General features: G+C 34.1%; 1 protein-coding gene across 2 annotated transcripts; it reads right to left on the bottom strand.

The window, feature by feature from the left end:
• Positions 1-102: 102 nt before the first annotated feature.
• Positions 103-26606, bottom strand: LOC128990396 (uncharacterized). Of its 2 annotated transcripts, none has more exons than XM_054412744.1 (8): positions 26494-26606; positions 18881-18953; positions 18366-18478; positions 8661-8832; positions 7118-7293; positions 5727-5860; positions 2020-2150; positions 103-412 (listed from the first exon to the last, which is right to left on the bottom strand). In XM_054412744.1, the coding sequence occupies exons 2-8, from the start codon at positions 18930-18932 to the stop codon at positions 252-254; spliced, it is 939 nt and encodes a 312-aa protein (XP_054268719.1). In that variant the 5' UTR covers positions 18933-18953; positions 26494-26606; the 3' UTR covers positions 103-251. The 2 variants fall into 2 exon arrangements, with proteins under 2 accessions (XP_054268719.1, XP_054268720.1); XM_054412745.1 differs by having other exon boundaries at positions 18881-18956; positions 26498-26600.
• Positions 26607-27048: the final 442 nt, after the last annotated feature.

Below are 27048 nucleotides of genomic sequence, written 5' to 3'. Positions count from 1 at the left end.
AATGTTGATTGCATAATTTGGTCCAAAAGTCTACACAACGAATAATACCTTAGTTGCCAAGCCAGATCAGGTTGAAAATAAAAAACAATATAAGTTTCACATTTATTGCACTATTAACAGTGGTGTAAAAGAACTAAGTAGTTCAAGTCAACAATTAATTGTAAACGATGTGATAAAATAAGTGGTAATTTACAAGACAAATACTAAACACTAAGGCACTAGACAGGATCGAACACCAAGTTGTGCAGGGGTCAGGAGTCTGCTTTGACAAACACCTTCTCCCGAGAGAAGAGAGCAATGGCAGCCTCAATACGGTCGAGGTCTGTCTCTATCTGCTTCTTGCGTGTCCGCGTACGCAGAGTGTCTGTACTGACTGGCAACTGGTTCAGCTGAGACACCAGGTCTGCGTAATCTGAAAAATACTTTTCATGAGACGCTTGCACGGGTGCCAACACAAACACTGCAAAAAAGTGTTTAGCTAGCCTAGCGGTTAGCGTTTCGTGGGAGGGACAGGTTCAATTCCCCGCACATCCACAAAACTTTAATGATCTGGACTGCTTTCGCAAAGCGTTTGGTTTACTTCATTACAAAATGCCACTGGCGTAGACAAAAGGAATAAAAATAAAGTTATTTTTAAGCCTTTGTTCTTGCAGAAAATCTTAATTATATGTTCTTCTATTTACATTACACTACCTACAAGACCTAGTAGTATTGAAATAATTTTGTCATGCTACAGCCAAATCTGCTTTTTTCATTAGATTGTATAGATTAAGTAAGTTCTTTTTATAATAAAATACAAATTGTTGGCTCCAAAAAGAATATTTTTTGGGGAAAATATTCAAAACTAGGGTATACCTTAAAAAAAAAAAACACATAAAACAAAACAATCCACATTATATTAACTATTTTAAAATAAAATAGCCAAGCTAATTATGCAGAAAAACTTCAGGTGAACACGACAATCTAAAGTTAATTTTGTCATCGGCCAGGTGACAACTCATGAATATTGAGTGTTCTGATCCAATTAAAATGGTGAATATTCAAACTCAACTCAAGCTTCTGTGAACACAAGTTAGATCTTGTATGGATTTATTTTATGTTTAAACAAGGTAGCTTTTGGTAGAAATCTTTTTGTCATGGCAAGTTAAAAACTGTTAAGAGTTTTAAAATTGTATTACGGAAAAAAATTTGAGGTCGATATTTTTTCTTTATTTTTGGTTTGACAAACAGAGAACTGTAAAAATAAACAAAAAACCCCATTGTATGTTTAATACAAGCTCTGTCAAAAAAAAACTTCTTAAATTGTTTTAGATCTTTTAGGACACCTATTTCTGTTGTGCTCAACATGTTAAACTATTTATATTTCTAAACCTCGTTGATAGAATGTTATAAAAATTAACACACTAGTGCTGCAATTGAACGAATTGAGAACTTATCTTAATAGGAACAGAAAAGTATTACGGTAGCCTCATATCATATAACCTTAGGTTCCATTAAAAGTGATAGGCCCCTACATATATCCATAGAGGTGTGAGAGCAGCTCGATTTCTGAGCTGAGCCGAGTCTACATGCTCGTGAGATCAAACGCTATTCAGAAAATTGAGCTTTTGGTATTGCAATACTGTATGATGTACTGTAGCAATGCAGTACTCGTTTGTAAAGATCACGCAACCGAAAAATTCACCCTTAAGTAAAGCTTTCTCTTAGCCAGTACTGTAAAAAGTATTTTTCCGCTCCTATTGATATCCGACCTTTTGACCAATCCGTCCCGATTCCGTCACGGTAGAATATGAGGAGTTCTACAGTTTTTGGGACCGTTTTTGCTTAAGACAGGAAAAGTATTGTTTGGTACAGGCAAAGTCAGCTTATCGTTTTTGTCCAAGTCAGCAAAGGAAATTCTGTAATCTAAGCTCTGAGATAACAAGCATTTTCCAAATTCAGAGTGATGCATAAATTGTAGTTTTTAAGTTTCATAATCAAAGTTCTACAGTGTTAGAAGCTTCTACGTTCTACACTCACTCTGTCGCAGAGTAGAGAGATGTTTCTGCTTGATGTCGTCTGGCAGTTGTATGTGACCCTCCGGACATTCGTCCTCCTTAGCCTTGTTTATCCTTTCTTTCTCCATCTCCTTCTTGTGCTCTCGTATATACCTGCAAGTGCAAATGTTGATTGCTGATTGGCAATTGCTAAAACTTAAAAATAAAGGTGTATATTTATTTTTGGGGTACTGGGAAAGAGCTCACCTTGTCACAAAAATCACTTTACACAATAATTATAATGTTTCATTCTAGTTTTGGGTTCAAAAGTCTGACAGATACAGTAAACACTTTTCCCCAATCAGGTAAGCCTTGTATTATGACAAATCAAAATCGATAATAAACAAAATCAAAGTTTTACAATTAAAAGTTACATCAATAATTTTATTCCATAAATAACAATGAACATTGTTATAAAAATATTTCATAACTAGCTGTGTACCCGTTCTACGCACGGGGATCTTATAATATTCAGTTGAAACCTTCTTATATAACGAACAGCAGTTGGTTTGCATATTTTAAGATATGCTGGCCAAACTATTATACATAGCTTCATTTTATGTTGTTTTTTGTTGTTCCGGATCGGTATGACAATCAATAAAAGGTTAAATTACCTCTGTGTCTGCCGGTCGATCCTATAACGGTAGGCTTACTTTTATTTTTACTATCTGATCTCGTTTGCATGGCTCAATCACGTCCTGGTTGAAGTTCGTTCGCTACGCTCACTCACCTGTATGTTGGAGCTCGTTCGCTGCGCTCACTTTCCTTCAGGTTAGCTCGTTCGCTACGCTCACTTGCCTTCAGGTTAGCTCGTTCGCTACGCTCACTCGCCTCCAGGTTCCAAATTAGCTGTTGTCATAAATGTAAAAGAAATAATAGTGCTAGTGCTGCACCCTGTTGGTAATCCTTGTAACTTTAATGCTATTGAACATCACAGAACAGAACCAACTTGTTTAATTGAAACAGCTGTTAAGATTCAATAATTTCATTTCTCATAAGGTTAACATGGGCTTCCAGAAATTCCACGTCAAAAATCGACAAAAACTTGATTTTCAAGGGTTTACTGTTAAATATCTAACTGTCTCATATTCGATGAAATACGTCTAAAACCATCTCATATATGTATAGTATTTGGAAAATAAGTTTCAGGCGGGACAGTGCTATAGTTATTGAGGAGTAGTTGTAATAAAGTGCGTATTTTAGCGTTACCAAGAGAATGACAGATAGACAGACAGACAGACAGACAGACAGAAATTGAGATAAGGTTTGATTCGGTTTCTCTGACCTATGAAATGTAAAAATAACCAAAAAGTTCATTATTCTAAGCAATGTACAGACAAAACTCTAATTTTATTTATATAGATAATTCTATTTATAATTTTTTATTTATCCTATCTATAACTTATCACTCTAACTCAATTATAAATCAACATAGCAACAAGAGTTAAATTTTTTCCCAGTTAACATTTGAACTAAAACTGGCCTTAGTTGATTATACGTAACCGTGAACATATAAATCAGTTATAAAATTACCCACATTAGATATTATTTAAACAATGTAAGGCATTAAGTGACCTATTTTTGTAAATAATTAATTTTCAACACAACACAGAGTATACAAAGTTTCTTTACAAGCTGTACTTTAAAATTCAAAAGAATTTATTAAAACTTTGTTGGCAACAAACACTGACGGTCAACCACTTAACTGTTGACCCATCATGAATATAATTACAAACCTTGACATTTCCAGTTTAAAGGGAAGAAAATCTGTGTCATCAGTTTATGTTATTTCTGGATAGCTGGACCTATAGTTTATGACTGTAGTGCAATATCGCCGAATGTAGGCGAACTAAGACGAGCGTGATTGTGTACTCAGTATGCTCGTGTACATTATTTGGGGTAATTCGCATCGCCAACATTTGTGTTCGGGTTGGCTCGCTTTTTTGGCGAACTCCCGTCATGAATTAAAGGAGACAAACTAGGACGAATGCCCAGCGCAGACGGGCACGAATATAGCCAGTACACACTCGCTGTCATTCGTAGTCACTGACACTCTCTTTCTAAAGTATTTACTGCAGAGGTTGTGTGTGTAGCAAAAGTGACTTTTAATTAGTGGTATTTAACTATTTGCTACTAGATCTTATAGATAAATAAAGTATGGAGCCGTGGTATAATTTAATTGTATATACAATTCAAGATCGCTTAAAAAAACAAAAACTTGAATAAAATAATAAGTAAGATATATTTTAAATTATTAAGCGACGGAGAAGTAAGAAACAGAGGATACATTCATGTTGTGACTAGCACCATTACAAGTACTAGAATTTCCTCTAGAATTGTCTGTGACGTCAGTGTTCATGTTGCATAAAGTTTGGCGCAAATGTTTTGCCACGAATACGCAGTATTGGGTGCCGATAGAGTCCTTGGTTAGTTTGGGTTGCACATTTGCCAATATTCGAGGTTGCAATCCGACCCGAACATTCGGCAAAACATTCGGGCGAATGTTAGCGATAGTGTACTGGTAGCATTAAGGTTGACAACAATGCCAAATCTTTAGTGTATTTACAACCCACTCTGTCAAAGCATTATAGCATAGCTAAGGCCAAACTGGTGATTTGCAGGATTCGAACCCGGACCACCGAGACAGAAGTACTGTGCTCAATCATTTTATACTGTTTGAAAAGGGACCTGTCTAAACTTTGGTCTCGTAACTATCTATAACAGAGCTATTGTTAGTTAACATCATAAATTGATTGTGCAAATTCTAAGACAAAGAACATAATGTTAAAAAAAGAACTCTCAAATTAGCTCAGTTGAATAAATTAAGCCTTGAGACTGAGAACATAATGACTTGTGTTAATTGTAAACCAGATTAATTAAAAGGGCAACAGAAGCCAGTAACAAGCAAAGTTGGTCGAGGCACACTTAATTAACTCTCACGTTGCTGAATTGATTAGACTTAGCAACTTTATTCAACTTGGCTTTAACTTTAACCTGTCACTAGAACTTTGGGGGGCAAATCTTCAAAGGAATTATAATTTGGTAATAGAACAATATGTTACAAGATTCATTCAGATAACATTGGAAAGTTATGTTTTACTGGTAAATAATAATAAAGGCAATGAATACGAATACTCAGTAGTTTCATGTGCTACTATAAAGTGTACAAAGAACGCTTTCCAAAACAAATGTTAAAGGGGAAAACTTGTTTAATTGTTAATTGTTATAAAGAGTTTTGTTGTGTTTGTCAGAATGTCCTATCGTTTTTTTAACCAGACCCAAAATCAGGACTGTTTTTCATGACTTTAGGCTAGGCCTAGAGGTTGCATAATTATCACTTAAATAAAGTCCATTGGGTATAGGTGGAATAAACCCGGGACCTTAGGGACCGAAGTCCAACACGTTAACTCTACACCAGGTCACTTACCAATGTACCAATGAAGGCAGAGCCCTAAGAGGGGCGTTTCTCTTCCGTGTGCTGAATCTATTGCAAAGGAACTAGTTAAGATTTTTGCCGCTTGACATAAATAAATTTAACCCTTACTTAGATATTTATTTGATCAAAAACTTGGTTGTTGGAGAAGGTTTTTGGATAGTAATCATTGGAAGATTTTTTTAGAAAACAGATTTTTCTTACAAACTATTCAAATGATTTTAATATTACTGTTCTTATTTGCTAATTGCACCTACTTGGGCACGACACCGCGCTGGTAGGTGGCAGGGGCCCTTGTCGGGTCGGTATTCGATGATGAGGAGTCCAAGAGTTTGTGTCTACGTGGGTCTAGAACTGTGGCGTTTATCTTGACAAAATCTTTGTCTCCGTTCTAGAAATCAGGAGATAAACACATATCCATGTTTAAACTGACATTTTATTGGGTAATTTATGCAGTACAGTAGACTCCCTCTTATCTGGACACCGTTTAACCGGACTAGATCGGCAGGAAGTGGGCGGTATTGAAACGACTGTTCTCGTGGGAAAGATTTGAGACAATGATTACGTGTCTAAATTACAATGCTCTCCTAATTTTAAGTCAAATACTGTATAGAGTATGCATTTAAACGGTCCGTTTTAACGAGATTTTGGGGACGTCGGTTTAACCGGAAAACCCGTTATCCGGACTAGCCTCGGTCCCGAGGAGACCGGATAAGAGGGAGTCTACTGTAGTAACAACTATTACACGTGTAAGTATAGCTATCCCTAATAAGGTACATTTTACAATCCAACATTCGGCATTCCAACATACCACTTTCTCATCTCCTCAGTTTCGTATTACTTAAAATAGTCTTACTGTACAGAGTACATTTCTAAATCACTCGTGAGAACATGAACCTTGAAAACTAAAGGTAGAAAACTTTCTTTCCATCCTTTGTCAAATCTGAATCCTATGATCATGTCCAGTTGAGTAAATTGATATTGACCTTCAATTTAAGAAAATTTTCCGTGTGTTCTTTACTGTTTAGTTAATACATTAAAAGACAGACAATCATTTTTGTTTTTTTTCCTTTTGGGTAAAACAGTTGAGTTTTAGAAGAAAATTAATAATGAAGATAAATAAATTTTATAATGTCTAGAAACACGGTAAAAACTGATCCAGATTCCAAAAAAACAGAGCTTTGCTTAATCTAGACAGCCATTTGACAGCAGTTCACAAAAATTTCATAAAGCTTAACTAAAAAAGTGACTCTATAACTAAACTGTCTTCTTGCGAACATTCATCATTGTTCATCGAGTGCAGCGATGCTGGCAGGCAGAAAGCTAGGCTTCCATTCCGTTACAAAAATATTCATTAAAAATGCACAATCTATGGCAAACATTTCACACATCAACTGTACATATATTTTAGCACACAACTAATGCCTGCATTTAAACATCTAGGATAAACAATTTAAGTACAATTTAAAATTCATCTCACAGGTTTCCAGGTCCCGGAACGGCCCCACCTTTCTTCATATTAAATTTATTATATTGATTCCGAACTTCTGAAAGACTTTGAACCCAAATTAGTATGGATTGATGAGGGTTTTAACATTGTCTCCATCTGATCCATTAGTAGGACTATATGTTTTATCTACTGTCATACCTTCTTCTCCTCGTCCCAGTGCAGGCCGTCCTCCAGAGGTGGGGGAGGGTGAAGCACCTCTACCGACTCTACCCTCTCTGTATCACTCCCCTCCTCCTCACCCCTCACACTGGGGTAGCAGACGACTCCTTCCTCATACAAGCTCTCCAGCTGCTTGCTGTTCAGCGTCTGACATCCTGTGAAGCACAATTGGAATTCCAAATCTCAGAATAGAGTAGAATCTCCACAAACTAACATTCTCTGTTTCCCACTATGTAGATATGCAATGAATATGTAGATATGGTGATGAATTTTTCAGGTGACAATATTTGAGGTCATTCTACTTTATCATTTATGAATGTAGTTAGATTATACTTCTGAATAAATAATAACCCAAAACCCCTAATATGAGGATATCCCTGTATCAGGCAATTTTTGTAACAAATCGTTTTAGGCTTATATTTCCATAGTCTAGGCTTATATTTCACTTTGAAGCTATAATTGATGTTTTTCATTACTCTACAAACAAAAGTACACTTTCTAAATGTAAATAAGGTAAGAAAATAGGTTATCCCACAGCAAAATTACTTAACGTTATTTAACTTTCTCTTTCTGTGCATTTGTGGTACACAGAAAGTAACCCTTATGGGAGTTTGCGGTGCTGACTGATCAGCTGTTGCATTATTTGCTCTTGCATTAATAAATGCACAGTAATAACTCATAACGCTGAGTTTCCGTGCATATGTACCTCGACACAAGCACGGAAACTCAGCACTATGAGTTCGGTTTTGTTCTTGATACTAAATTGAATAAACAAAAAATATTCATGTTGTTTACAAGTTATTTGATATCGTAATGAAAAATAATGTTCAATACTCATCTCAAAAGTGTCATTGCGGGACTGGATAGCTTTTCTTTTTTGTAAATGCAATCTCACCCCGCAATAAGTTATTTTTGAGACTAGTAATGAAATCTACGTTTATGTTTTACATGTGATTCTGCAGATGATTGTAATGTTCACAAACTCCTTTGGTTTAAAGGTGTCAATAACATATGACACTACAGTTTCTTTTTCTATACAGTTGAAAGAACCCATTGAATCCAAACTGACTATATAAAAGAATGGTATCAGAAAAGAACTCATCTAATTGTAATTTAGCACAAATTTTTAAGACTTGACAATATTGGAATACTTGATATTGGTCTGTAGTTACACCTGTTTTATATAAAGGAACGGTGTGGTTCATTTTTGAACATTGAGGAAAAGTTAGGCACTAAACTAAAACATTATATAAGATATTCAGTATTAAATCATCTCCCTATACTTTAATTAATAACAATAAATAAACTCCTATCTAAAACGTAATAACAGCAATACTTTAATAAACAATGACTGAAAACAAACTAAACCCCTGGGTAAGAAAATTTTGTAATCAATTCAACTCCAACAGTATTTGGTGAACTCATCCACCTCGTAGAACACAAGATTCATCAACTCTCTCTTCAGTATTGTTTTTGCTTTATAGATCACTTAAGAATCACAAACCCTCCACAGGTAACTGACCTTGACTCCGGTATCCCTTGGTGCTGTGTGGCTCCTCTTGGATTGTTGGCCGTGTGTCTAGAGTGACATGTCTGGTACGACGACCCCGAGGTGGCGACTGACTGACAGAATGTCTCTGTGATAGACGAGAACTGCTCACCATCGTCTGGGCGTTCCTCCTCTCTGTCAATGGCTGAAGGACAGTTACATTTTACAAAAATCTGTCAGTTAAGAAAAATATTACATTTCTAACATGATAACTTAAAGAAAATAAAGTATAGTCATGCTATTCCAAACTATTTGAGACAGAATAATTATCAGAATAGCAAGAATGCAGAGGTTCGGTTATCTCATACCCCAGCCATTAACATGCCAAAATGCCATATATTGATTTTACAAAACATACACATTGTTATTTGCTTGGATGATCATTTTTAGAAAAGATTTCTACGAAGAAACAGATTGCAAATTTTAAGACGCATGTTAGCAAAGCATGAGTGTGAAACAAGATAGCTTTTTACTGGGTGAGATCAGCTGATTCTTTAGCCAGGACATTATTAAACGCCCAATGATCAAGGACAACAGGGCTCAGTTTAAAAAAACCAAAACGTGTCTGACTTTTCTAAGGGTCAAACTGACTTTCTGATCACTAGGTGAGAACTATGTACATTCAGCTATTGTTCTGTATATACATGGAGATACGAGTGCCAAAGAAAACCCACAGGTTTACCTTGATACTTTTTTCAAACAAATATGAACATATGAAAATTAACACAGTTTTCTACCACAAGCCATGTTTTGGTAAACTCTACAAAGGTATCAGTGGGCAATTGGCAGTTTGTTCTTGCTGCGAATGGACCTGTTTTCTTAATTACAAATTCTGGAAGGAGGTTAAAATATGCAGGCAGATCCTTTATAGGGGTTTTTCTTCATTCTTCAAAACATTGTTTCTTCAAGGGGTTTCAGTTCTTTGTTACAATGGATCCACTGATTTGATATATTTCTTAATGATTTTCCTATTGTGTTTTGTATTGGTATTGTGTACAATGTGGATTTTAAATGAGTGAGATTAAATCCAAACTTAGTTCAATTTTAAGAAAACCCGTTTTTTTATGAACAACTGTAGGCTTACAATTATTTTCCCTTATTTTCTTTACTTGTCCAAATTCAGTATTTTGTAAAAACATTTTCTATTCAGTTGTATTAGAGAGACACAACATTTCGATGTTTTACTATCATATTTCCAGAGCTAAATACTTTGAAACCATAATTAGTTATTAGTGGCTTGTATGGACAGAAGTCCCTAAAAAGCTCAAAATTATAACACATTATTGTAATATTTAAACAAACTAACAACTAAATGATCTGTGTCATGATAAATGTCCCTGTACACCATAAACCTTTTGTGTGAAAAATACAGTCACTTTGTTTTCTTTGGTTTCTATTGCTTTTACATAACATTCAACCCCAATATACTACTAGTAACTAGTATTGTAATACTTAAAGGAAAAATCAATATTTGGAATTTATTATTCCTGCTGAGTCTTGGGGAAGACATTCTGATAGGGAAGATAGATGTAAAAGAGTGGCAAAATTGATGATTTAAGGGAGAAAGGAAAAGATTGATATGAAGTCTATAAACACATGAGCATCATAAATATTTAGAACTTATTTACAGAAAATCAATAAAATTAGGCCTAGAAAGATTAATATTAAAGTTGAAATAAAATGTCTATACACTATAACAGCGGTCGTTATATAAATTTATCAATTATTTGAGATTAGAGGCTAGTTGTTTAAAATTAACAATTTAAATAATACAGGAGGCTTACTTAGACTTAACATCAACATTTAAAACAAAACAATCTGTTGACACTAAAGGGACAGAAATTATGACCATGTTCAATTATATAAATTTATTGACTAGATCTTCTTAGTAAAATCAAATGTTTGGAAATGACAAAGATTAAATTATTTTCAGAAATGTTCAGCAAGAAAAAATACCCCCGCCGCAGCAAACCTGCCGACTAAGCGAATTTCCATTTGTCTGAATTGATTTTCAGTTATATTTTAATAACATTAGGTATAACGAGTACCTAGGTTTGCTGCTACAAGGAAACTAATAAAGTGTGTTTTTGAGTAAAATATTGATAGCTTAGTACAAAATAAATAAATTTGCCAAGTTAGATCAAAATATATCCATAAACAAGCAAACTACAACATTTGACAATATTCTCCATAAGAAAAACATGGGAATTTTAAGTTTACAATTTTTTAAATTTTATCCGTTACTAATAATCGAACAAAATATACTAAATTATTTGTTTTTTTAAGCTCTTTAAAAATGTCTAACGAGAAATCGGGAAATTTTGTGTTTTGAGGGTCAAAAGTGAGAAAAACCAAATTTTACCCCATAAAACCCCCCCGTAAAGCCCCCTTCCCATGGTCCGATCGTGCTGGTTCGCAAACTCATTCAAGTTTATCCCGCTTTACACCTTTAAACCAAATTTCATCAAAATCGGACAAAAATTACTCAAGTGTTCATGGACGTATATATATATATCTATAAGTCTATATACATATATAAAAATTTGAACGAATGGTGTTTTTGGCCTCTGGGGACATCAAAATGAAAAAGTAAATCGGTCCCGGGTCTAGGTCTTACCGTGCCACCTACGGTAATAGCTACTTCCCTGTAGGGAAATTCGCTAAAAGTAATCAAATAAAATACATTAAAAATAGTTTATCAATTTATAAACAGTAATAAAAAAGCCAAATGAATCAAAAACACCAAAAATGAAAAAAATCCAATAAATCAGATGAGTACCAAAGCCTAGAGCTTGAAGATATTGGCCGCAAAGAAACACAATATCTGTGAAACATTGTTAAAACGCAATATTGAACACAAAATACAATCTCGCTGAGTTGATATCACTTCTCTCAGCGGGAGAGAACTGTTACTGTAAATAACATAAAATTAAATCAAACTGTACTTGCCACAAAAATGTCTGTATACATCATAGACCTCTGTAATGCCTCAGCAAATCCTACATAATAAGCAAATATCCATTTGAGTTATAGGATTGCCCCTAAAATGTGCATTTACATCCTGTTTAGACAACCTTAGGTTTAACAAGTACTTAGGCTTGCTCACAGGAAAGTGTGTTTTTAGTGAAATTTTATTAGTTAAGTATTGCCAAATTTGTTCAAAATCTATATCTATAAAAGAGGAACTATGCATGTGTGTGTGTGTATACGTTATGGACTCCGAAACCGCTCGACAGATTGTAATGAAACTTTCAGGCATTATTAAGCATCTTTCAAGGATGGTTCGAGTGAAGTTTGGTGCAGATCTATCAAAAGGGCTCTGCCCCAGAGGGTTTTAAGTGGGCCAATGTCAGACTTTTTGATCTACAATGTTTACAAATAAATATAATTTAAAAGCAGATGTTTACTTTTACCAACTGTTTTGTAGGTTTGAATAATTACAACATTCTGTATTAGCATTAGTCGTGATTTGAAATAGTGCCACAGTGTTTCTACAGAGTGCAGCACAGAAAACTATTTTACTTTTGAATAAGTCCAAATGTATTAAACCCCAATCGCAGCACACCTGTGCACTTAACAACATTTAAATTCTCCAATGTTAAATATTAAAACATAAAAACCTTTATCAAAGTATTATAAACAATAAAAGGGATGACTTTTTAAAATTTATGACAACAGCTAATTTGCAATCAAAAGGTGAGTGAGCGTAGCGAACGAACATCAACCTGGAGGCGAGTTAGCGTAGCCAACGAACATCAACCTGGAGGCGAGTTAGCGTAGCGAACGAGCTAACCTGAAAACAAGTGAGCGCAGCGAACGAGCTCCAACCTAAAGGTGAGTGAGCGTAGCGAACGAACTTCAACCGGGACGTGATTGAGCCATGCGAATACTTATGAAGTTAAACGGGGCAAAGCCCGTGGGTACAGCTAGTACATCCATAAGTAAGCAAACTACAACAATTTACAGTACTTAATCTCCATATAAATATAAAAGAAATAGATTCACAGTTTTTTTTAATTTTCTCCATAAACATTAAGTTGATAAACAAAGTTATTTGTTTTTAAAGCTATACAAAATGGTTCCAAAAGAAATTGCTAAATTTTATGTTTTGAGGGTCAAAAATGTATACATTTTGTGTGAAAAATCTACTTTAACCTATAAAACCCCCCATAAAACTCAGTTCCCATAGTTTGATCATGGCTGGTTTGGGAATTTGTTGGAATAAACGCAGGTTTACACATTTTACATTTTTTTTTTTCAAAATTCATTATTAAATAATTTTTACTCAAGTTATTGTGCCAATTTACACACGTATAAATTTTTGGTTTGGGAATTTGTTGGAATAAACGCAGGTTTACACATTTTACATTTTTTTTTTCAAAATTCATTATTAAATAATTTTTACTCAAGTTATTGTGCCAATTTACACACGTATAAATTTTTGGTTTGGGAATTTGTTGGAATAAACGCAGGTTTACACAGGGCCGGATTTAGCATTTTTGCGCCCCTAGGCCCAAAACAATTTTCCGCCCCCAAGTCTGGTCACAGTTACTTTCCTTCAAACCTTTATTAAAAACTATATCACGAACATAGGCTTAAGTTAATTGCTTGAATACCACTCTTCGTCGGAATCGTTGCATTGCAAGTTTTTTTTTAAGAATTGACTTGTTTAGCATCAACAAAAAAATGCCGTCTTAAACACTTTAACAAATTTATGCCTTTAATGCTGACGTTTGTGGCCGTGGCAGCCGTGGGACTGAAACAAAACAACTCAACAACTCAACTCACCGAGCATTTATGCAAAAAAAACATGGCCATTGATTCCAATTCAGGGTCAAAAACATGAACTCCGTATAGTACGTGATACCATAGATTAAACATACTCCTTTAGTAGATTTGTCATCGTTTTGGATTGGATTAGCCTAGCTGAAAACAATTCTTTTTATTTAAGTACGTTTTATCTATATTTAAACCTAGTTTATCCAAAATAAAACAATCTAATCATTAAAAATATGTCGTCTCCTGTTTATATTAAAAGAAATTAAAACCCACATTATAGAACTAACCCTAAAATAATAGAAACAAATTTACGTGATAACTAACGTCAAGTGTCACCAACATAAACTAGACATTGACAAATTTTGAATTAACAATGTCATGAGAAGTCGACTTGAGTGAGTTATATTTAATCTATGGTTGTACTGCATCTAGGCTTTGACTATTCAATGATCTAGGTTATATTTCCAAAGCAAAACAGAGCAATATTCCGGCCAACCATACCGATCCTTAGGTGTGAGGAGAAAAATACAGCATTAGCTGGTGCTTTGGAGGGTATTGAATTTTTCTAAAATCTAATGCAAACTAAAATTAATTTTTTTCGTAAATTTTAAAGGTAAATTCATCGTTGTTTTGATATTCAACACAACGTATTATATATTTTTATTAGTTAATAACTTTTGTTTTGTGAAGTAAGAGTGGTAACAATGTCTACCACGCATGCGCCCCTAATCACTCTCATCAGATAGTACCGAGCCCGAGCCCGAGCCAGCATAGTGGCAGTGGCAGTGCAGTGGCAATACGATGCGTACCGCTGGGGCGCTCGTCAACGTCAACATCCCTACAGCCTACTCCTGTATAACCGGTGTTCGCTACCAAATTTGTAACGAAATTGATGCGTAGTTCTGAAAAATAGTTTCCTAACAATTATTTCTTCTTATGAACCTCAGAATCATAACGCCCGGGCCTACCGGGCCTATTGGGAAATCCGGCCCTGGGTTTACACATTTTAAATTTTTTTTTTCAAAATTAATTATTAAATAATTTTTACTCAAGTTATTGTGCCAATTTACACACGTATAAATAAATAAACATATTATACACAGTCTACAGAAAATATTATTGGATGGTGTTTTTGCGCCTCTGGGCACATCAAAACAGAAAAAATATCGTTCTCAGGTCTAGGTCTTACCACGCTACAGTATCCGATGTTGCAATATTAATCATATTATTTTATACCCAAGGCTCTCGGTTTTATTTAAAGACATTTTAATAGGAAATTATAGTAAGACAATTTTAAAGAGGGGTTGTATAGTATTTTATGAGGTGCTAATTATTTGGTGACCTATTCATATAAAGCCAAATAACATTCAAAAATGTCATCCGAACTCTAAACATATCTGTCTTGCTCATGATGAAACCACTAACCAGGCGAACTGTATCTGCTTGGCTACTCAGACATTTAAAGGCATTAATCGTAGGTTAATTAAAATTTAATCATAGGCTAATTTTAGTTAGCATATGTAGGTAATTAAAATGTGATTATGTCCAGAATTTTGCTGAAATATTTTCTTAAAAATTTTTGATGAAAAAAATATGTGTAGGTTAGGGTTTGTAATCATCCTTGTGACACAAGCAATACTTGTCAAATGTAAACTCGGAACCAATCCTAAAGTATCAAGTGTCAGTAGTAGTATCCAATATGACATTTAAAATGATTTGTCAACACTTGTGTTAGAAAAAAACTGCTACTCTACTAATGGATATTTATCGTCAACTACTTTTTAAATCAGAGTCACTATCTAATTTTAAATTTCAGAACCTAATATTTACCAACAATGTAGTTTTATTACAATTCTTTAACAATGTCACCTGTTTTTTTGCGATATCCCATAGTAAAATAGACAGTAATTAATTAAATTTGTTTCTCACTGTGAAAAAATAATAATTCCGACAAATAAAGTTAGTAATTTATTAAAACAAAAATAAATAATAAAATGAATTAAATAAAACACTACAGACAATTTGAATTAGGCCTAAAGAAAAAGGTTTAACCCAATTAGAATTGGGATTTTCATGCCACAATAACTCCTTGAAACAATTAAAGAAGAACAATGGCGAAGAAAAGAATGAGTAATCATAATCAATTATTCATTTTAAAGTCAGCGGGCAATTTGAAAATCTGAAATTTACAAACTTAGTAGTAATAACGGCTTGAACTGCTTCTTAAAAAAAAACAAAAGAAAACAAATGGCAAAATAAATACCTAACACCTTTAACAGTTAGTTAATTAAATATGACTTATCATCACTTATGATATATTTTTAGACAGCAAATTTATTTTCAATCCCAATGAGTAATGCATACCTAGTTTATTATTCTATAAGATTCGCCTATTGGGCCTGATGATGATTGGAGAGTCCAATCCAAATTGAACACCACTTACCACCTTTTATAAATCTATCACCTTTATCACCTTTATAAATCTTTTATATATATATATCATATTTAGCCTACCGTCTTGTGAACCAACAGTATAAGTGTAAATAAATTATTACAAGTGTTAAATTAGACGTATATCTTTCTGTTCTTTTTTTCAGTTTATTCTGCTATGTTACAAAAAGACTAAAATTAAAGGATTTATCAAATTAAAATTTAGCTTTAAAATTGCATTCATAGACTAATTTACTGAAAGTACTGTAGAAATCATCTGCTATGATACAAAAAGACTAAATTTGAAGGATTTATCAAATTAAAATTTAGCTTTAAAATTTTGTACATAGACTAATTTATTAAGTACTTATTGCAAATATCGAAAATAAGTTTACCTTGATAACAAACCTTTTTGATCCCTTTGAGATATTTGCTATCAAGAGTTTTCTACAATATTTTGAAATATATTCAAATTTTTTTAAACACATGAAATAGTCGTATGTTCAAGGAGAAAATACACTTTTGGCATGCTAACAATTCGACGAACCAAGTTTTACAGCAAACAAGAAATAGTGGCTGGGAGAGTGAAAATGATAGAGAACACAATCTTGTGGTAAGCTTGTGGATCAGCTGTTGACAGCACAATCTCCCGGGTATATTGTGTGTGTGTGTATAGTGTATTAGTGTGTGTATACAACACAGCAAGTGTGGGAATCAGTCTGATCTCCTTAAAGCAAATAGAGCACATCTAACGTTATTATTTAAAAACACATACATTACATACATTCATGCACATTACAAACAAGTTCAACTGTTGTAAGGGTGTACACATTCCTATCAGTTTTGGTGTTTTGCAATGTGTGCATGGATTTTTATATGGGGTTTAATAACCTAACTTGAATCATAACCTAATGATGGAAGTTGACCTTCCAAAACATCGCGCCCAGTCCTGTAAACATTCTAAAAGTTCTTATCAGAATCGGCTTTAAAGTCAACATAATTATGAATGAATATAAAATGATAGACTTACTTAAATATAAAACAAAATCAATCCTATTATTTTAGTAGTAATAATCATACATTTGTCATGTTTAGTTATCCTCATGAGGAACATAAAACATCATTTGGTTTGGTAATGAAAACCCCAGAGTGTACTTCACAGAATGTGATTAAATGTTTCTCGCTAATTAAGGTATATAATAAATGCAGATTGTGTTGACAAATACAATGGATTCTGCTTATAAATTTTGAAAAGCGCATGACTTGTTCAATAATTTTTTTTGCCTTTAGTTTTGGTTCTTTTCTATAACACAAATTAGACAAGATGCAGTGACAGGATCTGAACCCACGACATCGCTGTCTTGGGCCCGAAGTCCGCAACGCTACCAACTGAGCCACCGAGTCACCTAAATTTATTATCTTAATAGGCGGTACTTTCATGTTAAAGGGAACATTAATTATTATCGATGATTTTTTTCTCCATATATTGATGTTTTTGTTTTCTGATCCATTACAAATTGACAACAACTAACTGATCTTGTTTAGGCTAAAATAGTCTGTTATATGGATTAAGAAATGAAACTGTTCTAAGCTAACATAACATAACCAACCAAACTTGCTGTACCATTTAAAAAAATTCGTTTGGGTTTGAATATAAAAGGCAAGTTATAAACACAACACTTTTAAATGTTACAGCAAGTTTGGTTAGTTATGTTAGGTTTTTTTTTTTTTAGGACAGTTTCATTTCATTAATGTTTGTTGATACTGAACAATATTTTTCGTAGTTGTCAGCTGATATGTTTCAATTTGTTAATATCGATATATCGAGAAAAAAATCATCGATGAAAATGAATGTTCCCTTTAACAGGAAAGTACCTAATAGGCTAATACAATTAATTCTAAGATAAAAAGAGATATAAAGACATTACCAAAATGTTCACCTAGGTCCTATAGATCAGTTTAAATACCAAACACTTGAAAATTTAAAAACAACGATAGGGTTGATTTGTACCTTACTAAAAATGGTTTCCAAGTTGATTTCTCGTGGAGAAATTTTACCAAAGTAGAAGGACGGTTATATTACTTGGTTTCTTTAAAAAGTATATATATATTGCAATAGAATCCCCATTAACATAATTTGAAAAACTCAAAAGCTGGTATATTTGACTTAAAAAGTATTAGAAAAAACTAACACTGACAAAAATACTATTCCAGCAAGTTTTTCAATTTCCAAAAAATACACATACGATGCAAAACTTAGTCTTTGAAATGAGAATCAGACGATTGAAAGCCCACAAACGGAAATGTCTAGCACACTGGGTGAAACGCGGAGCATAAAATTGGAAAAGTTTGACACTCTGATAAGCACATATCGCGTCGAGTTATTTGCTGTAAAGTTGTAACGAGTCTGAGTCTTGAGTTAAATGCGGAGGAATCTTCTACACTTATCAGACATTGTATTCAGCCTACCTGGAGAGTATTGCTCCTCTGGGAGCTAAGCTTGTTTGTTTTCTCCAATTTCAATTCTTTCAGCCTCTTAACATTTTCCTGTATAAAGTTCTTTCTCGGTTTCGGGATATCACCTGCCAAATAATAGAATTACAACAATCACAAATTCACTGGTTCATTACCGTGTTGTTTTGTTTTCAACTTCACGGTTAAAAATGTCTTTGCAAAAAGTGAAGATCTTGAATTAATTTGTATTAATTTTTATTAAACAATAATTATCTGTAGCCACTTCAAGAAAATAAATATACACGTTAATTTTGTTGTTTTCAAATTGTTCAGCTACAATAGGTAAAGATTGAATAGAAAGATGTTGATGACAAATCAAACAAATATTTTAAAAACTATACTGACCAACAATTATACCAAAGTTTTGTTAAATGACTAGGCAATAACACAGTCAACCTTATATTAAATCAATCTGAAATATTAAGATTGAAATAATTACACGACTAATACCATTAGTAAAATGAGCTTACCTTGTCCTAAAAGTTCTTTTATTGTTGACATATTAGAGTGGTTGTTTTTCATAAAAATCCCAGCAAAAAACCCCTGAAACATTAAAGTTATCTTTTGGGTTTTTATCAAAGTGGTAAAATGAAATGTTAACCTTAAGTTACTTTAAAAATGAATAAAATGATTTGTGTCCAGTTTTTAAAACACAAATATGGATAGGAATAGGGTCTATAAGATACAATTTGAAGAAAAAAAAACAAATTAGACTCAAATAAACATTTAAATTTACAATATTTTGTAATAGGCCTACAGATTATTTGATAACTTGGACAACAGTTATCCTATAGCTTAAGAAACAAGGAGACCAATGATTAATAACATGGAAAAGTAAAATTCTTACAGATATTCCTGGGTTAGCCATTTTAGCAAATGCGAAAATTTGTCTGCAAACTGCGAGAATGAATGAAGCCGCGGAAATGTTAAACGAAGCAAGCAAAGCCTGGTACAATACGGGTAGCGCTGCCACCGCCTTGCTCCTTTGTATGACAAGACACCAACATTCATCATACCATGTAGCTGATAAGGGGTGTAAAAGCATCCTTTGTCCATGCAAAGTGAAGATGTGTGAAAACACATTACATCGAACAAATTGAACGCTTTCATGGAATAATATTATGGAGGGATATAATTTTTGTTAGTATTTGATAGTAGTTGTTTAAAATAACTTGCTAAAAAAGCATCAATTATTAATTTTGTTAATCTTGCATCAATGCAATACAGTTAAGAGGTTGGACTAGCAAAAAACGTCATGAGAAAGTGTGTTTTTCTATTTATTTTTTTATAAATATTTTCAACTAAACTTAACTTACATGATATTTCCCTAAGAATTTCAGCATGATTGACATTGCCAAGCAAGATGCATCTATTTTAGTATTCTTTTTACCGGTACTTTAACATGTCAGCTACATGATATTGTACAGGGTGGCGCAAAAAGGATGGTCGGTTTTAAAATGAACATAACACAAATGATACTTACGCATAAATTACATACGCATAAATTTTTAACCGACTTCCCCACTACCAACAAAAGGAGGAGGTTCTCAATTTGTTTGTGGCGATGTTTTTTTTTTCTATGTATGTTCACCAATTTCTCTGTGATTCTTTTACCGATCAGTGTGGTTCCTCCATCAAAATAACCAGGAGAGTTTCTATTTGGTACCTTATATATTATGTTTAAGTATAATATTTGTTTCGGTGAAAAATTCTGAAAAACTTAAATATTCAATATTTATTTTGTTTACATTTGTGCAGATTGTTTACATTTGTGCAGAGAAGACAATAAATAATAATAACATTCCTACAGCTGTTAGTTGAAACCATTTAAATGAAGCTACGGACAATTCTTCTTGAAACAGTTGCTTCATATTGATCAATAAACTATTTCTTGCCATGGAGCCTAAATGAATTACATTGAGAAAAATGCATTTTGTTTTGGTTACTATAAAAAATGTATTTTAACGTTTGACCTGATTTGTGTATACAGTAATTCTGTTTTTAGTACCCAGTTACTATAACATATCAATACTATTATGCCTGCTTCGGAAAGTCCTAGAGGAAGATGATTTGCAATTTCGACAAGGCTATATCTTGAGCAAACAAAACCCCCTACATGACTTACACCACTTTTAGCTGAACCAATCTTTCATATAATATTTTCCAAAGGTACTATACGAAAGGTACTATGGTGTTAACGACCAATTTTCCACTTTTGAGAGATTTTTTAGTGCTGGTAACTGAGGAATAACTTTCATATTGCTCCAAAAGGCTTGAGACGTTACTGTATTTCTTTTTATAATGTAGAAGTACACCGATTGCAGGAAACGATGATGTCTGACATTTCAATGTATCTAGAAAAGACAATTAGTTTTTCATTAGGCCTAATGTAATGGACAACTCTTTCTTTCTTAAGGAATATCTAAAGATGTTTATTTTCATACCCATTGATTATGTAACCTGAACAGGTGACTCAAGCAGTTTTAAATAATGATTGTTCTGTGGAACTTTTGATTGTTTCAAACAGTTTTTCTTATCAAAAATCCTCAAGTAATTAATATACAGACTGTCCCAAAAGTCCCGGACCGGTTTAATATTTTCTAAACGACAACAGATAAATCAATAATATTTTTTTATGTATAAAATATTTTGCACATCAACACCACACTTAAAAATCTACTTTTTTAAGGAACTATCAATTTTCTGTCATATGGAGACGTCCCACAAGGAGTCAGAAGGAAATCTTAAATAGAAGCATATAGGTCAATATGCACATCAGTTTAAAGGGCTTAGCTAGCAGAGTTCAATGCCGGAAACCGCGCCTCAAAAGGACCACCCGTTACAAAATGGCGGCCGTTCAAAGATTTCCTGAACCTGCCATTTTGAATCTTTGAACGACTGCCATTTTTTACTCAGGCGTTCTTTTGAGCTTGAATTTACGGCATTGTAATCTACAAGTGAAGACCTTTAATTTGATGTGCATATCGAACTATGCTTACGTTAACAATTTTTTTCCAATTCCTAGGGCTGTGCCCCCAAATACAAATTAAATGAATCTTTGAACCACTGTCATTCTTGACTTGGTTGTCCGTTTGAGTTCAAATTTGCAGCATTATATTCTACTAGTAAAGACCTTTAATTTGATGTACATGTCAACCTATGCTTCTATTTAAGATTTCCTTCTGACTCCTTGCGGGACGTCCCCATGATGTGACAGAAATTCGATATTTCCTTAAAAAAGTAGATTTTTAGGTGTGGTGTTGATGTACCAAATCTTATTGATTTATCTGTTGTCGTTTGGAAAATATTAAAGTGGTCCGGGACTTTTGGGACAGTCTGTATAAAAAATCATACAGTCACTAAAAATCATGAAATAATTTATTTTTGTAAAAAAATACAACCGACTTCAAACGCTCTAAAAAGAATGAAATAATTTCAATAAAGTACACTTTTGTATTAGGCAAGCTCACGTATTTCAAGTCGGCGCGGCTCAAACTGCAAATATGATTGAAATTAAATATTGTGTATGTATTTTGAAAATCAGTAAATTGTAGCTGGATAACATAAATATACAGGGTGAATAAAAAGTCAAGACCCCCCCATCTAATATTTTACCAAGTAAATATACAGAGATATCCTTTTGGTGGTCGTACAATCTTAGCAGGAAGTTTCATTTTATGATTTTGAAATTTTTGAGTGCCCCCCCAAAAGGGGGATTTGGGGGGTAACTCAAATATTTTTAAATGTAAACCCCCTTCAAGTGACACCTCATTTTGAAGTGTTTACAAAAACTTAAAGAATGAAGAAAACTAAAGGTCTCTATCTCTTCTCTATCCAAAATGGTAGCCCGTCAAATGTTGTGGAAAATCAATGGTAAAATTGGTTCGTAATGGTAATATTGGCTACCATTTTGGATAGAGAAGTTTTTGTAAACCCTTTAAAATGAGGTGTCACTTGAAGGGGGTTTACATTTAAAATATTTGAGTTACCCCCCAAATCCCCCTTTTGGGGTGGCACTCAAAAATTTCAAAATCATAAAATGAAAATTCCTGCTAAGATTGTACAACCACCAAAAGGATATCTCTGTATATTTACTTGGTAAAATATTAGATGGGGGGGGTCTTGACTTTTTATTCACCCTGTATAAAAAAACATACTGAACTGTTTTGTTTATTTATAAAAAGAAATATTTTCTTTTATTTTATGTTTACTTTAGAATAAATGCATTATGAAAATATCACACACAAATGTTCTATATGAATAGGAAAATAATTTAGTTTGATATTATGATAGGGAAAAGAAGCTAGTTTAGTATTAAAACGTTACTTTTCCAAGTTAGAAACATTTAAATGCGTTATAATCTTTTTAAAGATACTCGTTAATACCACTATAATGCCGATCTCTGATTACGGTAATAAAATAACACTAACACTTAACGCATAACTATGAAAAAGACATGCAGATTAACACCTTTAGTTATAGACCTGCAATATGGACACCCTCTTTCAATTTTGTATCAAAAATCTTCATAGAGCCGCGCCGACTTAAAATACGTGAGCTTGCCTAATACAAAAGTGTACTTTATTGAAATTATTTCATTCTTTTTAGAGCGTTTGAAGTCGGTTGTATTTTTTTACAAAAATAAATTATACTGACATACGTTTCTGGACACTTTCAAACTCCCTATTACAAAAAATAACCTTGTAACTTACAAATTTGCTAGTAGGCTACGTCGATAAAACCATAATAAAATTTTTAAAAATATATACGGTAAATAGAACGTAGCGGACTTTGAAGTACTGACGTTCATACGGTCTCCATGTTTTGTGGAGTAACCGCCGTCCAGTAGATTTACCACGACGGACCCTGTTGTCCGAGATGCAGTCACCCAACGTGATATGATCTGCGAACAGGAACCAGTCCCATACGGGCCACGCCAAAATGTTGTCGAAACAGCCGTTACGAAGAAATAAAAGATTCACTGTTTCTGGAAAAAAACTGTTCCACAGCTAAAATGCAGTATTCGACCGTCCACTGCACCATATCACTGCAAATTGGGTACCATGGTCAACTTACAGACGGCCAGTAGTAGACCCGAACCTCCCCCAACTACTAATACTACGCATTTCGAATCCGACCATCCTTTTTGTGCCACCCTGTAGTTCTCCTTTTTGTTAAATATAGGCTATTCTAATAACTGTAATGTTTGCACTTTAAAAGTATTATTGTAAAAATGGTGTTTAATGTAATTATGTAGTTGTGTTTTGTGTTTAATGGATAAATAATTTTTTCCTTATATTTTAGAATTCATTGGAGTAGCCCCGAAACTGTAATAATGACCTATTAATTAGTATTAGGTCTACATTTGATTTCATTTACAATCTTTTCATCAAAATAGAACAATAAGCAAATATGATGCAGTTAAAATGTTACAGTTGTTAGTTAATCTTAATCCAACAAAAAAGCTACCACACAAACTTTGTATATTTGTTACAAAGTTTTAAGTCCATAAAGGCTTTTCCGAAACAGGTTTCCGTCCCAGAGTCAATATGTAAGATCAGCTTCTGCCCTACCAACAATGCCCTTCCACCGCTGAACAATCCTCGCCCTCATTTGGATGTCCAATTGGCCGGGGCCACTGTCTGGCATGATGGCCTTCGCGTAAAACTCCTGGGCCTCCAGTTCCCCGTCCTAGTCATCAGATGGATTTTCCACTTCTTCAATGGCCCAAGTCCGCCATCGTGGCACCCTTTCCATTCCATTCACTCTCCAGGCTGGAGTCTCCCAAGGCTTCACGATCAGCCCACTCCTCTACGACCTGGACCTTCCGTACCCAGTTTCAAACGGCCCCACTGACACACAATCTGTGGTCTCGCTCAGTTTACTGACGACACCATATTCTGGGCCTCCCACCGACACCATGATTCCACCACCCGTCTGAACACTACCACGGTCCTCCAGAACTATTTTTCCTACAGTCTACGATGGCATATCACCCTCAACGCTGTAAAAACCCAACTTTGTTTCTTTAATTTAACTCAAGCAGATTCCGCCAATATCCGAACCCATCCATTTCAACAACGTCCGACTCACCTTCAAGAAATCCTGTATCTACCTTGGAGTCAAACTTGATTCCAATCTTTCCTTTGGTCCCCACCTCCGAAATGTTACAAAACGAGCCACCACCCACCTCCAGGTTCTGAACAACCTTTGCAGTCCTTGCTCCACCTTGATCCTCGCACTCCTATAATCCTCCGACATACGCCCATCCCCTCCTAAACGCCTAACTTCCAGTGTGGAAGCTACTGAAAGGTGCCTTAAGGATAGTTTTCCACCTCCCCAATGGACCAGAAATCAGGACACACAGCACCCACTCCATTTCCCCCTTTAGAAATTTCCTCAGACACTTCAACCTGAAACCTTGACCGTGGCCACTCTTTCGAGATGGTTCAGCAGTTCCTCCAACCCTACTTCACCGATGGAGCAAGTCTCACCAATCTACCTAACAACCAACCACCCAATCCACCACAACAACCCGCCCAACCATGTCAACCACCATAAACCCTCCATAGCCTATATATCCAACTACCCACAACCTCCCACATCTAGCCTCACCGACAACTGCGACAGGTGTAGTGCCGCCGTAGCCCACTGCTTCCACCCAAGCAATAGTTCAAATAGTTTTTGTGCATTAAAAGAGTGTATATTTTGGTAAGAAGTCAAATGTAATGTGTACAGTCTACATGTATTTTGCCACCCTGTATTTTGTAAGTTTAGAATGGTATGAGTAGAAAGTTAATAAATCCAGTTAGCCTACCCGCCTTCCCCACTCATGATTAATAAATAAACTCACAACACTCAACCTTACCACAACAACCATACAAACAGCATACAACCAAACACATCATGCATTTAAACCAGCGATTTATTCTGAGCCTGTGTAGATATGAAATTCGTAAGATGTTACTTTTGTATTCAATAATGTCAGTTTGGCCATTTTATACAAAAAAGATAGCAATATGTTTGTGAGCCGCAAGTTTAAATCAAGCTGCACAGACTTTTTTGTTAATTTAGTCCTCAGTATTTTCCGTATAGCTTACATGACAACTTCTGATGCTCGAATGGTTAGGATGGAAAAGAAAATATTAGTTTAGAGTAGGCTAATTAAAAAGTCCCTGTGATTCTCAAAGAGTAAAATGCTAAATAAGTTAATGAAACTCTGATATACTTATTCCACTCCATTGCATAAAAAAAATTTTGTAGGCCTACCTTAAACTATCGAAACTTTAAATTGTATTAACCTTTTAGGCCCTCATGACTTCTCTACTTTTGATAATCATGTCTTTATAAAGTTTTATTCATAGAGTCGGTAATAATTGATCTAACTTAGGCCTATAGGCTAAACAAAAACTACCTAACCCTAATCTAACCACATCATTAAAATCAATAGGCAAACAAGTTAACTTAATAACATAAAACTAGTATGAATTAAGCTATTACTTTTATTAAAGTCAAATCAAATTGATAACAAACTGTCCAATCCTAAATGTCACCTAAATCAAATTAGGCATAACCAGAATCAATTACTTTTATGACTTAAGTTAACTAAGATGATTGCTAGTAAACTTAGGCATATAGTAAGTTACGTAAAGCTAATTATAGTGTTCACAATGTAGGCTAATTGACTTAAGTTACATATAACATAATTCCTCCTGATTCATGAGATCCATGCTAGGGCCTAGTATCAACACTGGCGGTCATTTTAAGTCTATGCTTAACTTAACTATTTTTCAAAGCTTCTTCTCTGGAAAGTGGCTTCTCATGGAACAGCATTCTAATTGGCCAGGTTTCTAGCCTCAGGTAATACAGGCTATTGGGGCTCCTACTAAACGACAGTCAAGAAAATGTATAAAATCCTAATCAAAAGATTAGCAGGAATAATGTAGATAATGGATGCATAACAAAGTGTAAAGTTATATACTTGGTGATTTTAGCCAACTTAAGTTGTACAAATCTGAGAACTAGGTAATAAGTTATGATATTTTTTGTTAACATATTGCTACAGCGAAAATGCATAATTTACCTGTGTTAAACGGGTGAGCTAAAGAAACTGTACCCCAACACTGAAATTTCTTTGAACATTAATTTTGGTAACTTAGACTATAACTTCGGAATAATTTTGAATCTTGTGAAGCAGCCGATGTAAACAAAACAAACTGAACTGACAAAATACGAAAATACGTCATTAGCTTGTTCTTCTTGTGCTTACTCCAGTCCAGAGTGACCAACTACGAAATGTTTCACCATTGTTAAATGGACAGGCAGCATGCTGTAAAATAATGAAATCCCTTAATGTTATAATGCTGTTAATAAATACTCACCGACTGTATTTTTTAACCGATTGTTTTTAAATAATCCTTTATAACCTGTATTTAAACAAATGAAAATTTTAACAGTAACTAACTTATACATTCTACATATTCTAATTTACACTAAAACTAATCTTCACCTTTTCCTTACCAGGCAAGATATACACCTACACGAAACCCGAAACAGGACAAAACTCAATATTCCACAGCACAGATTGGCAAAATTCGGCACATCGCACAAGGCAAATTGTATCAAATTTTTCAACAAA

Source organism: Macrosteles quadrilineatus, unplaced genomic scaffold (assembly GCF_028750875.1).
Source record: "Macrosteles quadrilineatus isolate MER2022 unplaced genomic scaffold, UCM_ALF_1.0 Scaffold_3__2_contigs__length_128488019, whole genome shotgun sequence".
Taxonomy (NCBI): domain Eukaryota; kingdom Metazoa; phylum Arthropoda; class Insecta; order Hemiptera; family Cicadellidae; genus Macrosteles; species Macrosteles quadrilineatus.
Note: the sequence above shows the minus strand (reverse complement) of the source record. Positions and strands in the feature narration are given on the sequence as shown.